Source organism: Bos indicus x Bos taurus, chromosome 6 (assembly GCF_003369695.1).
Source record: "Bos indicus x Bos taurus breed Angus x Brahman F1 hybrid chromosome 6, Bos_hybrid_MaternalHap_v2.0, whole genome shotgun sequence".
Taxonomy (NCBI): domain Eukaryota; kingdom Metazoa; phylum Chordata; class Mammalia; order Artiodactyla; family Bovidae; genus Bos; species Bos indicus x Bos taurus.
This window is the reverse complement of record NC_040081.1, coordinates 88,642,893-88,656,132: the sequence shown is the minus strand read 5'-3', so window position 1 is coordinate 88,656,132 and position 13,240 is coordinate 88,642,893. Positions and strand designations below refer to the sequence as shown.

At 40.1% G+C, this 13,240-nt stretch overlaps 1 protein-coding gene across 1 annotated transcript; it reads right to left on the bottom strand.

The window, feature by feature from the left end:
• Nucleotides 1-10,489: 10,489 nt before the first annotated feature.
• On the bottom strand, nucleotides 10,490-12,663 carry LOC113894386 (growth-regulated protein homolog beta). Its single transcript, XM_027544739.1, has 4 exons — nucleotides 12,480-12,663; nucleotides 12,264-12,387; nucleotides 12,068-12,151; nucleotides 10,490-11,221 (listed from the first exon to the last, which is right to left on the bottom strand). Exons 1-4 carry the CDS (start codon nucleotides 12,568-12,570, stop codon nucleotides 11,206-11,208), a joined length of 315 nt encoding a protein of 104 aa, XP_027400540.1. The 5' UTR covers nucleotides 12,571-12,663; the 3' UTR covers nucleotides 10,490-11,205.
• Between the last annotated feature and the right edge of the window lie 577 nt (nucleotides 12,664-13,240).

Below are 13,240 nucleotides of genomic sequence, written 5' to 3'. Positions count from 1 at the left end.
TCAAAAGCATCAATTCTTTGGCGCTCAGCTTTCTTCACAGTCCAACTCTCACATCCATACATGACTACTGGAAAAACCATAGCTTTGACTAGATGGACCTTTGTTGGCAAAGTAATGTCTCTGTTTTTGAATATGCTATCTAGGTGGGTCATAACTTTCCTTCCAAGAAGTAAGCATCTTTTAATTTCATGGCTGTAATCACCATCTTCAGTGATTTTGGAGCCCCCCAAAATAAAGTCTGCCACTGTTTCCACTGTTTTCCCATCTATTTGCCATGAAGTGATGAGACCAGATGCCATGATCTTAGTTTTCTGAATGTTGAGCTTTAAGCCAACTTTTTTACTCTCCTCTTTCACTATCATCAGAACTGTTAGGTTGGTGCAAAAGTATTTTCAGTTTTTGCATTGTTGAAATTTGCCTTTTGATAATGGAATCAGATCAGATCAGACCAGATCAGTCGCTCAGTCATGTCCGACTCTTTGCGACACCATGAATTACAGCACGCCAGGCCTCCCTGTCTACCACAAACTCCCGGAGTTCACTCAGACTCATGTCCATCGAGTCAGTGATGCCATCCAGCCATATCATCCTCTGTAGTCCCCTTCTCCTCCTGCCCCCAATCCCTCCCAGCATCAGAGTCTTTTCCAATGAGTCAACTCTTCACATGAGGTGGCCAAAGTACTGGAGTTTCAGCTTCAGCATCATTCCTTCCAAAGAAATCCCAGAGCTGATCTCCTTCAGAATGGACTGGTTGGATCTTCTGGCAGTCCAAGGGACTCTCAAGAGTCTTCTCCAACACCACAGTTCAAAAGCATCAATTCTTTGGCGCTCAGCCTTCTTCACAGTCCAACTCTCACATCCATACATGACCACAGGAAGAACCATAGCCTTGACTAGACAAACCTTTGTTGGCAAAGTAATGTCTCTGCTTTTGAATATGCAATACATTCTTAAATAACTGTGGTTATGTTATACATTAATTTAATGTACATTTCTCACTTCATGTTTTTCTGGTAATGACATTGCTTGCTGTTTATTTTATATTTATAGTTTATATTTATTTTATAGTTATATTTAGACTATGGAAATGATGTTAGACAAAAAGCAAATTCCAGAAATTTTCTTATTTGAGTTTGAAATGGGTCATAAACAGTGGTGACAACTGGCAACATCAACAATACACTTGACCCAGGGGCTGCTAACAAATTTACAGTGGAGTGGTGATTCAAGAAGTTTTGCAAAGGAAATAAGAGCCTTGAAGATGAGAAGCACAGTGGCTGGCCACTGGAAGTTGACAACAATCGATTGAGAGCTCTCTATCATTGATACTGATTCTCTTACAGTTACATGAGAAGTTGCTGAAGAACTCAACATTGACCATTCTAAGGTTGTTTGGCATTTGCAGCAAATTGGAATGGTGAAACACTTGATAGCTGGGTGCCTCATGAGCTGACTGCAAATTTTAAAAAAATCATCTTTTTGAAGTGTCTTCTCTTATTCCATGCAACAGCAATGAACCATTTCTTGAATGGATTGAGACATGTGATGAAAAGTGGATTTTATACCACAGCCTTCTATGACTAGCTCAGTGGCTGGACCAAGAAGTTGCAAAGCACTTCCCCATACCAAACTTGCACCAAAAGAAGGTCATGGTCACTGTTTGGTGATCTATTGCTGGTCCGATCCACAACAGCTTTCTGAATCCTGGCAAAACCATTTCGTCTGAGAAGTATGCTCAGCAGATCGGTGAGATGCACTGAAAACTACAATGCACGCAGCTGGTCTTGGTCAACAGAAAGGGCCCGATTCTTCTCCACAACGAAGCCTGACCGCACACTGCACAGCCAACAGGACAACTTTTTGCAGGGAAAATGCTTCCACAACCAGCAGGATGTAGAAAATGCTTTTCAAGAATCTGTCATATCTCGAAGCATGTACTTTTATGCTACAGGAATAAATAAACTGTTCTCATTGGCAAAAATATGTTGATTTTAATGGTTCCTATTTTGATTAATAAAAATGTGTGTGAGCCTAGTTATAATGATTTAAAATTCACAGTCTGAAATCACACTTTCATTTGCACCAACGCTGATAGAATGTTTCTAAAGTTGAGGTTCACGCATAAGCCTGGTCTGGCTATAACAGAAATACCTTTGACCGACACATTCCTATTTTCCAGTAACTACACGTAAAAAACTCGCTTAACGCAGTTTTGCCACTTTAAGATGTATCACTAGCACCATGTTGTATTCAAAGAAATCCAAAGAAATGATTTAAAATACTTGATAGTTACTTCAGTCCCTGAAAGCAAGTCCAAAGTATAGTATCTTTCCTAACACAAACCAAAGATGAATGTCTTAGTTTAAATCTACTACTTTATCAAATAACAATAAAGGGAGTAAACCTTGTAAACCACTATTTATATTTTTGTACCTGTATCATTATTTGTATACACAGATAATTGTAGTGTATTAATTGGTTCTTATAAGACACCTTTCTGGTACCATATCTGAGTGGATACAAAACTCTTAACCTCTAAAATTAGAAGACAGTAAAGCACATCCTCATGGTGTTCTTTATTAATGGTTTTTAACTGGTGTGGTGCAAAAAGAAGCAAATTTAGGAATCATGCCTTAAAGCACAGAATGGCGAACACTGTGTTGCATTTACTTATGAATATACAAATACAGTGATTTAAAATTTTTATTAATAACTATTCAGCACATACCATCTGCCTATATTAATAAATTTACAATAGATTAAATTATCTGTAGTTATTACTAAAGATGGATTAAGCACTTATTCTAGATTTTTAAAGCTCTTGACACAATATGATTGTACTTTCACTGTTGGGGGGGTAAAGAGCTCAAGAAACCATTTCAGAACTAAAAATATGCAAAAAATCAAATGAATGGCAAATGGAATCAAAAACAGTTTTTAATACTATTTAAAAGGAAACATTAGAAGACAGCTTAAATAAGACAGTGTCAAAAATGCTGCCAACTGAATACTACAAACAAGCAGTCACGAAGTCACTGCAGATGCTGAACCAGATAGATTTCATCCACGTCAAGGGGTCTGCTTCCAAGAGTGAAATGGGAGAATTGAGCATGCCCGATTCATTTTTTCCAAATAAGGCAAGATATTTCTACACTGAACAGAATCAAAAGGGATGATAGAGACTAGGAATGTTGTGCAAATTGAACTAGTTCAATTTAAAAAGAAATGAGAAGGGTGGAAAAGTATTCCCCCAATAGATATTTCTAAAATATTAAAAATAGCAACAGTAACAACCTATATGTATAATAGGAGTCAAAAGTCAACATAATGCCTAATGGTTAAAAAATAGAAGGAATAGATAGAAAGGCTGAACTTGAGACAAGGATGTCTGGAACCACTATTATTATATAACAGAATTTGGGATGTAGACAATGCAATTAGACAGGGGAAAGAAATTACATACAGTAATTAGAGCAAAAGAAACAAAAGATGAGAAGAACCTTGACTATATCTATATAGAACTTCTTAAAACTAATAATGATCCATTCCAACAATAAAGTAGTATAGCACACATCTTTCTGCATGTGCATTAAGTCACTTCAGTCGTGTTTGACTCTTTGCAACAGTATTCCATGGAATTCTTCAGGCAAGAATACTGGAATGGGTTGCCATGCCCTCCTCCAGGAGATCTTTCCAACCCAGGGATCAAATCCCCATCTCTTATGTCTCCTGCATTGGTAGGCAGGTTCTTTACCACTAGTGCCATCTAGGAAGCCCTCATATCTCTCTACCTCTAGGGAAACATTTAAAAATACTTGCTGAAATTGAACAGTCACCAAAATGTATTTTTACACAAAGCAAACAAAGTGCATAACAGCATGCATGGTATCCCCCATGTTTACCATAAAAAAAAGAAACATGAACAGACAGCACAAACACGTGCTAATTTGGCTATAGAATATATTTTCCAAGACATCTACACACAGAAAATTGATTTTTTTTTTTTTTGCAAAAAAGTGTTTTCTGGGAAAGAGAAACAAAGATCTTGAACGAGAGGGAGAGATTCAGGTGTCATTTATTAACTGTATAACCCTTTCTTACCATTTGAATTTTTATGATGTACACGTATGTTTTTCTTCAATGACTAAATATAACCAGTTTAACTATTCAATCAGTTCAGTTCAGTTCAGTTGCTCAGTCGTGTCTGACTCTTAGTGACCCTATGAATTGCAGCACACCAGGCCTCCCTGTCCATCACCAACTCCCAGAGTTCACACTCAAACTCACGTCCATTGAGTCAGTGATGCCATCCAGCCATCTCATCCTCTGTCGTCCCCTTCTCCTTCTGCCCCCAGTCCCTCCCAGCATCAGAGTCTTTTCCAAGGAGTCAACTATTCACACGAGGTGGCCAAAGTACTGGAGTTTCAGCTTTAGCATCATTCCTTCCAAAGAAATCCCAGGGCTGATCTCCTTTAGAATGGACTGGTTGGATCTCCTTGCAGTCCAAGGGACTCTCAAGAGTCTTCTCCAACACCACAGTTCAAAAGCATCAATTCTTTGGCGCTCAGCTTTCTTCACAGTCCAACTCTCACATCCATACATGACTACTGGAAAAACAATAGCCTTGACTAGACAGACCTTAGTTGGCAAAGTAATGTCTCTGCTTTTGAATATGCTATCTAGGTTGGTCATAACTTTCCTTCCAAGGAGTAAGCGTCTTTTAATTTCATGGCTGCAGTCACCATCTGCAGTGATTTTGGAGCCCAGAAAAATAAAGTCTGCCACTGTTTCCACTGTTTCCCCATCTATTTGCCATGAAGTGATGGGACCAGATACCATGATCTTAGTTTTCTGAATGTTAAGCTTTAAGCCAACTTTTTCACTCTCCTCTTTCATTTTCATCAAGAGGCTTTTTAGTTCTTCTTCACTTTCAGCCATAAGGGTGGTGTCATCTGCATATCTGAGGTTATTGATATTTCTCCCGGCAATCTTCATTCCAGTTTGTGCTTCTTCTAGCCCAGCGTTTCTCATGATGTACCTTGCATATAAGTTAAATAAGCAGGGTGACAATATACAGCTTTGACATACTCCTTTTCCTATTTGGAACCAGTCTGTTTTTCCATGTCCAGTTCTTCCTGACCTGCATATAGATTTCTCAAGAGGAAGGTCAGGTGGTCTGGTATTCCCATCTCTTTCAGAATTTTCCACAGTTTATTGTGATCCACACAGTCAAAGGCTTTGTCATAGTCAATAAAGCAGAAATAGATGTTTTTCTGGAACTCTCTTGCTTTTACAAGTTTTAACCTGTTTACTTACTCAATGGTACAAGTTTAACCAGTTTACCTACTTGATGGTACAAGTTACAGATTCTGAATGATCAACAGCACAATGAGTAAGTATGATAGAATGATCATAAGGGAATTTGGATCTCTTTCTGTTAGAGAGAGATTAAATTTTGCAAGGCTCAAAGAAGACTGAGTCAGTTTTTGGGCCAACTATAGAGTTTTGTAAGTTTTGAGGCTTAGATAGTGTACAAATAATAAGAAATTTTGTAAAGAATAAGATGAGTAAGCCACTTGTTTATATGCTAAATTTGTCCCCCCTAAAATCCAGATGTTGAAGTCCTAATCCTCATTATCTCAGAATGTGACTTTATTTGTAAATAGGCCAATTTGAAAGATAATTAAGGCAAAAATAAGCTCACTGAGGGTGGGCCTTCCTTTATCCATTATGACTGGGTTCTTGTAAGAAAAGGAGATTAGGACACAGATGATACAGAGAGAAGACCATGCTAACATACATGGAAAAGATGATCACTACAAGCCAAGGAGAAAGGCTGCAGAGGAAACCAACTGTAAGAACCCTTTTATCTTGGACTTCTAGCCTCCAGAACTCTGAGAAAATACATTTCTGCTGTATAAGCCACACAGACTATGGTACATTACTTTGTCATGGTGGCCTGAGCAAATTAATACACGACTAAGCCCAGTAATACTGGCTACAGGTGATAAACAGCTATTGAAGATTTCAAGTAAAAGGATGACCAGACAAGATGAGCTCTTTTAAACAGTCACTTTGCGGTGAATAAGACTGACTGGAGAGGCTAATCTGGGCGACTACTTAGGAAGTTATGTCAATGGTTGAATGGAAGCCAATGAAAGGCATAATTAAGACAATTTCATAAGGAAGGGAGAGAAGGAGTTTCACATGAGAGTTGTTAAGGGGATGAAAATGGCAGGGTGAGAGCCCAGTTGGATGCAAAGCAAAAGGAGTCAGTCTGCGGTAAAAGCAGGGTCCCTGGTTTTGACAACAGAGTGAACTGTTCATAAAGCAAAATGGGAAAATAGAGGAGCACGTGAAATCTTGGGAGAGCTAAGTAGATTACAGTGTTTGCTTGTTAACACTGGCAGCAAGGAGAAAATGCGGAGATAGACATCCGTCAAGATAAAGATCGTAGCACCTGATGATCCAGTGAAGGGAAACTGGTGGAGCTGGCAAGGAGTAGCAGTCAGGGTGTCTTGGACGACCTGATGACTTACCATGTCATGGGGAAGAAATGCGCCTCACCCAGAAACACAAAGAGGGACTCTTTCTGGAGATTTTATGTCTCAGCATACCATAGAATCTGAGTGCAACCAGGGTGGAGCTGGCCCCACCAAGGCAGATGTAGTGAAAGAAAAGGAAGAGGATGCTCCTGGCATGATGTTTTCGCTCTGCCCTTAACAGGCTTTGTAACCTTGGGCAAGTCAGTTGATTTCCCTTTTCCTCACTTCCTATCACTAGCAAACCAGTGTGAAAATAAAATGATAAGCATTAGAACACTTCATTAACTCATTAACACTTGGACGGCTCAGGAAGAGCCTCCTGCAGGAGGTGATTTCTACACTAAGAGCTGAAAAACAGGTAAAAATTAAGCAGCTGAATGAGCGAGGAGGTGGGGAGAAGCTGAAAGATGTTACAGATAGAGAGAACAGTGTTTGTAAGACCCTGAGCCAAAACAGAAATGGTGTTTTCAGAGAACCAAAAAGTGATCTGATACATGAAAGTGATCTGATACATACTTAACTCTAAGCAGTTAAGTAATGTGCTCAAGGTCACATAGCTAGTAAGAGTCTGATCTCTGAATTGAGCATGTCTGCACCAGGACTTGCATTTAAACTACAAATTGTGTGCAGGCTTCCTATAGCATCATGCAAACAGAAGACCATAATCGATGGTAATACAAGTCTAACATTTCCCGGTGTGTCTAGGAGGTGATAAGGTGAATACTCACATGAGCTTAGGTAGAAAAATAAAGATGAGAATGTTAGAATGAAAGTCATTAAGTGTATAAAATTTAGGTCACAAAAGTAAGGAAGTAAAATTTAGTCAAATAATTCAACAGATAATCTACCTAACCTTTGTTTCCAATCTAGTCCTCTGAAAATAAAGAAATCATCTCAAAGCAAATTTTCTGACTAATGCAAAACAAAATTTTATTTTTATATTTTGAATTTTATTTATTTATTTTTAATTTATAATGTGTTAAGTTCTGCTAGACAGCAAAGTGATTCAGTTATACATACATATACATTCTTTCTAAAATTCTTTTCTGTTACAGTTTAACACAGAATATTGAATATAGTTCCCTGTAGGACCTTGTTGTTTATCCATTCTATTATAATGGTTTGCATCTGCTGACTCCAAACTTCCAACCCATCCTCCTCTACAACAAAATGTTGATAGTTTTTTTATTGTAAATTTGCTTACTAATCACTAAATTTTCACTAAACTCTGAAAATCCATGGTAATTGCATTTATTTTACAAACAAAACACACCCCAGATCCAGATCAGTTCAGTTTCATATGGACTTAGCAGCAGGGTGAACTGTGTTATAATCTACCCAGAAACTGGAAGAACTGGTCTGTCCATGTCTCTTACCTGGAACACTGACCCATGGCAGATTAAACTGATCTATTATAAGGTCTTCTATTAACTGTACCCCTTTACTGGTGGTGTTTCCATTTCAACACTGTTTATATACATTTCCCTGCATCTCCCCAGTGCATACTTGCTCTTCAATCCTTACCCGAGAGTCTGCTCTCATTTAGCCAATTCCTACCCAATGGTTTGTAAACTGTGCTGGAAGTTGAACCTTTAGCAACACCGTGTTGGAGTTCAAAGATTTCCATCTAAGGGGGAACAGAAGAGAGGAAATTTTGCTGAACATTTTTCCTAGTTAACATACCTATGGTTTTTTTAAATTTATTTGTTTTTAATTGGAGCATAATTGCTTTACAATATTGGTTCGTTTCTGCCATACATCAACCCTAATCAGCCATAGGTATACATATGTCCCCTCATTCTTGAAACTCCCTCTCATTTCCCACCACACCTCACCCCTCTAGGTAGTCACAGAGCATCTGGTTTGCAAATTCCCACTGGGTATCATTGGAAAGACTAATGCTGAAGCTGAAACTCCAATACTTTGATGCGAAGAACTGACTCACTGGAAAGGACCCTGATGCTGGGAAAGATTGAAGGCAGGAGGAAAAGGGGATGACAGAGAATGAGATAGTTGGATGACATCACTGACTTGATGGACAGGAATATGAGCAAGCTCCAGGAGTTGGTGATGGACAGGGAAGCCTGGCGTGCTGCAGTCCATGGGGTCACAAAGAGTCGGACAAGACTGAGCAACTAAACTGAAATGATCTATTTTACACATGGAAATATATATGTTTTAATGATACTCTCTCAATGTGTCCCACTCTCTCCTTCCCCCACTGTATAAGGAGGTGGATGAACCTGAAGCCTGTTATACAGAGTGAAGTCAGTCAGAAAGAGAAAAACTAATGTAGTATATTAATGTGTATATATATGGAATCTAGAAAGATGGTACTGATGAACATATTTGAGGGCAGCAATGGAGATGCAGACATAGAGAACATACTTATGATCTGCATAAGACAATTTATAGCCATTGTAATCATTTACATGTTTAGTAGGCATAACAGACCCCAGACTACATAAAAAGTATAGCAGAGCTTTTGTTTAAATGTCAATATGTTTAAGAAGAAAAAAATTTTGCTTCAAGACACCTTGGCATGTACTGTATCTCTCTTTTTGATAAAAATCATCACCCTTATATTCTCAGGAGCCAAGCAAATTTTCTATCTTTCACTGTGCCTCTAAAAGGAGACTATCCGGAGCTAAATACCGAAGCAACAGTATATGTAGGGCTTCCCAGGTGGCACAAGTGGTAAAGAATCCACTTGCAGTACAGGAGATGTGGGTTTGATCCCTGGGTCGGGAAGATTACCTGGAGAAGGAAATGGCAACCACTCCAGTATTCTTGCCTGGAAAATTCCATGAACAGAGGAGCCTGGTAGGCTCCATGGGGTCACAAAAGTCAGACATGACTTAGTAACTAAACCACCACCACTACCAAAGATAACCTTGTACTACCAGAACCCGTGAGTATGTTACCTTACATTGCAAAAGGAACTTTGCAGATGGGATTAAGGGTCTTGCAAGGAAAGATTGTCTTGCTTTATCCTGGGTGGCCTGATATAATTCACAAAGATTCTCATAAAAAAGGAAGTAGGAGAAGTCAGAATCAGACAGAAGGTAATGCGGCAGAGCAGAAGGACCAAAAGAAAACATCTCAGAGAAAGAAATGCTCCTCTCTCTAAGTTTTTCTGACTAGTTTAATAGTTAAATTGACATGAGACAGATTAGCAGGAGTAAATCAAACAAAAGTTTAATAATATATCTACATGGGAGAGACCCAGGAAAACTGAGTAACTCACCAAAATAGCCAAAGCCCTCACTTTAAATACCATCCTAAGCTAAAGACAAAAGATGTTGGGAGTAATGGTTATGGGGCTTTTGGGGAGAGAAGCAATTTACCTGGGAATAGAAAAGCCAATGTTTGATAATATTTGTTGCACCATGCAGAGATAATGGGGCACGAAGTGAACTCTGATTTTTAGATCCTGCTTAGAGTTTGCCTCACCACCCCTGGCCCATATTCTTTGCAGAGATCTCTTCTAAGTCTATTCTGAAAACAGGTTTTTTATCTAAATTCTTTTAGGCAGTTAAGATAGAGGTTACAAAAAACAAAAAACACATTTCTGAATCTTCTGCTTATTAAAAATAACCAACAAAGAGACACATTTGGTGGGAGGCCATGTTGATGGCTTTAAGATACAGGAAGATGATCATAAGCTATGAAACATAGATGACCTCTGGAAGCTAAAAAGACCAAGGCGATGGATTTTCCCCTAGTGCCTCCAGAATGAGGCAGCAATGCAGACAACTTGACCTTAGTCCAGTGGAACTAATTTTGGTCTTCTGACTTCCAGAATTGTAAAAGAATAAGTATATTCTTTTAAACTACTGAATTTGTAATAATTTGTTACAACAGCAATAGAAAACCCAAGTGCTGGGTATTCAAGAGGGAGGATAAAAGTGGTCAAGAAATAAAAAGGAAACTTAAGCAAGAAATTTGTGTAAAAACTTTATTTTCATGTTATTAATAAAAATACATCAATAAATACTTAAACTTCTCTATTCCAAGACATAGAGAAACATTTAGATAACTCACACTAAACAAGGCATTATGCCTTACAAGGAAGACATAAAATGTCCAAGGGATATTTAGATCATTGTCATTTGTAAAGGTTCAACATCAGAAATGTTGACTACAGACAGTGAAATGTTTCAATAAATAACAACTGACAATCTTCTCTACAAAAAGTAAATGTATACATACATTCCCTACATTAACAGTGATCGTGACCTATCTGTTTGCTTGAACCCTCCACTACTGTCTCTAGCCTTTACTATAGTGGATAGTACAGTGTGGAATACCCTCTCCCCAAAAATAGTTTAATAAGTGAAGAACACTTAAAACACACCATCTTCAAATTAAATAACAGTCAGGATTGAACTAACTTTAAGTTAACATAAAAATAAACTTTGAAACGAACAGTACCAAGAACTGCCAAACACATTCACACCTTTAAATATTAGAATATCAATACACAGGCTTTGAAACATAAATAAATAAATACAGATGTAAATAAATAGAACTCTCATAAGACACAGCAAAATACATTAAACACAGTCCAGATGGCCCCGGGAACCATTTGTTTCTCTTCTTTTACTTCACTTCCACTGAGGCTGCTGGAGTATCAAGAAGCTCGTTCCATCTCTCTTGATCAGTTGGTACTAGCCCTGCGATGAGAAAATGGTTTCTGTTAGTAGGACCGCCAAAACCTCACAGCCCTGCACTATGTGGTTGCTACCTAGACCATTGCTGCACTGTATGACAGAAAATGCCAGGCTCCTAAATGCTATTTAATTAGGAACATGGAGTCTGTGGTAGCAATCTTACTATTTTCAAAAAGCGAGAATATAATGCCACCTTGAGCTAAAAAAAAGTACATGCATGACATCACTTAAGCCTCATGGCAAACTCCGCTAAATACCTATTACTATTATTCCCCATGTTATTGAGACTTAAAGAGATTAAGTACTTTCCCTGGGGTTACAGGAATAATAAAGGGTGGAACCTAGACTTGCTCTGTGTTGGCAGAGGACAGGGGAAGGGGCGTTCCCTGAAAAGTCCCTGGCTTCACCCCCAAGCCTGAGCTCCATATGACCCAAACCCAAGAGTTTTACCTCTCAGGTCTGAAGACCATGTAAAACTTGAGGTAAACAGTATTTGTTCCTTAACAGATAGGAAGCATTTTAGCATCACTGGCTAACTCTGCTTCACCTTTTGGGCTTCCTTGGTGGCTCAGATGGTAAAGAATCTGCCTACAATACAGGGGACCGGGATTCAGTCCCTGGGGCTTCATCTTTTAGAAACATACATTTACCACACTCAAAGAGCGAGGAGGCCATGAGGCACTGGAAGTGTCCTTTTGACACCAGAGCGGATTAATTACCTTAATGGCAAATTTAATTCTGAAATATTGATTTTTTTTCATTTCTTCAGCTAAATCCTAGGTTTCTCTGACATAACTTTCGGCAGGCAGAATGACTACAGTCACACGATGAATAAAAACCACAACTCACTTGTTTAGCATGTTATCGATGATTTTCTTAACCATGGGGGCGGTGGGGTTGAGACACACTTCCTGACCAGTCTTGAGAGTGGCTCTGCAGAGAGAAGAAGAATCTACGTGAGGTGGGGGGTACATTTGGGGGTCGGGGTGGGGGCATCGGCACGGTGGGTGGTGATGACGAGGACAGCAACAGAAGTGCCACTTACATGACTTCGGTTTGGTCGCAGTGGGGGCCGGGGGTTGTCACCTTCACGCTCTGGATGTTCTTGGGGTGAATCCCCTGCAAGGTCTGCAGGCACTGGCAGCGCAGTTCGTTGACCACGGGCGCCCCTGCGGGAAGGACAGAGTGGGTTAGGGGCTGTCCCCATGGGTACCCACCCGTCCCCGTCCGGCCCAGGGGGATCCCGGGCTCCGGGTCTCACCTGCTGCGCGCCGGCCGGCGGCCACCAGGAGCAGGAGCAGCATAGCTGCGCGGAGGAGCCGGGGGGCGGCGGCGGTCGCGGCTCGGGCCATGAGTCTCAGCTCGGAGGGTCTGTGTCTGCTGCGGGAAGGCTGGCGGGAGCGCTGGCTGAGCGGGCTCTGTGGCTCCTTGAGTCTAGCGAACCCCTTTTATCCTGATCGGATGGGAGTTGCCAGCCTCGGGGACAGGGAAATTCCCGGTCCGGAAGGAAGGCGCGGCCCCGCCCGCCTCACGCGTTATCTGCGCACTCGGGGAGTCATCCCCTTACCCAAATCCCCACCGGAGGGTGAGTCGCCTTGCAAGAAGTGTTGTCACGTCTTAGAGGAGACAGGCATCATGACAAACGTTAGTTATTAAGATTGAGGGAATTAAGGCCAGGGAGGAGGGCCGCAGAGAGAACTGATTTTCCACGTGTTACTTACACTTAAGTATTTTGGGACTTGATGATTTTATCCACGTCTGCATAAATACACTCTTAAAGCACATGTCATGTCAAACTATGCATGAGAATGTTCTCTTACTTCCCGGTATTTTACGAGCACAAATAAATCACACTTCATGTCATATTATCCCCGCAGTAGTGAGAGGATGACCAGTATCAAAAGTTTAATTTTGTGTTTACATTGCAACTAAAGTGTCGCAATCCTACATAGCTTCCTTCCCTGGTGAAATTCTGGAACTTCCAGAGCTCGAGTAGATTCACGAATACCAGCTTTTTTTTGC

Excerpts from the sequence above, each read along its gene's own strand:
- LOC113894386 (XM_027544739.1), bottom strand. The coding sequence starts at position 12,570 with ATGGCCCGAGCCGCGACCGCCGCCGCCCCCCGGCTCCTCCGCGCAGCT. Across the intron at positions 12,388-12,479 it reads CGCCGGCCGGCGCGCAGCAG|GGGCGCCCGTGGTCAACGAA; the intron begins GTGAGACCCGGA and ends TCCTTCCCGCAG. Across the intron at positions 12,152-12,263 it reads TGCGACCAAACCGAAGTCAT|AGCCACTCTCAAGACTGGTC; the intron begins GTAAGTGGCACT and ends TTCTCTCTGCAG.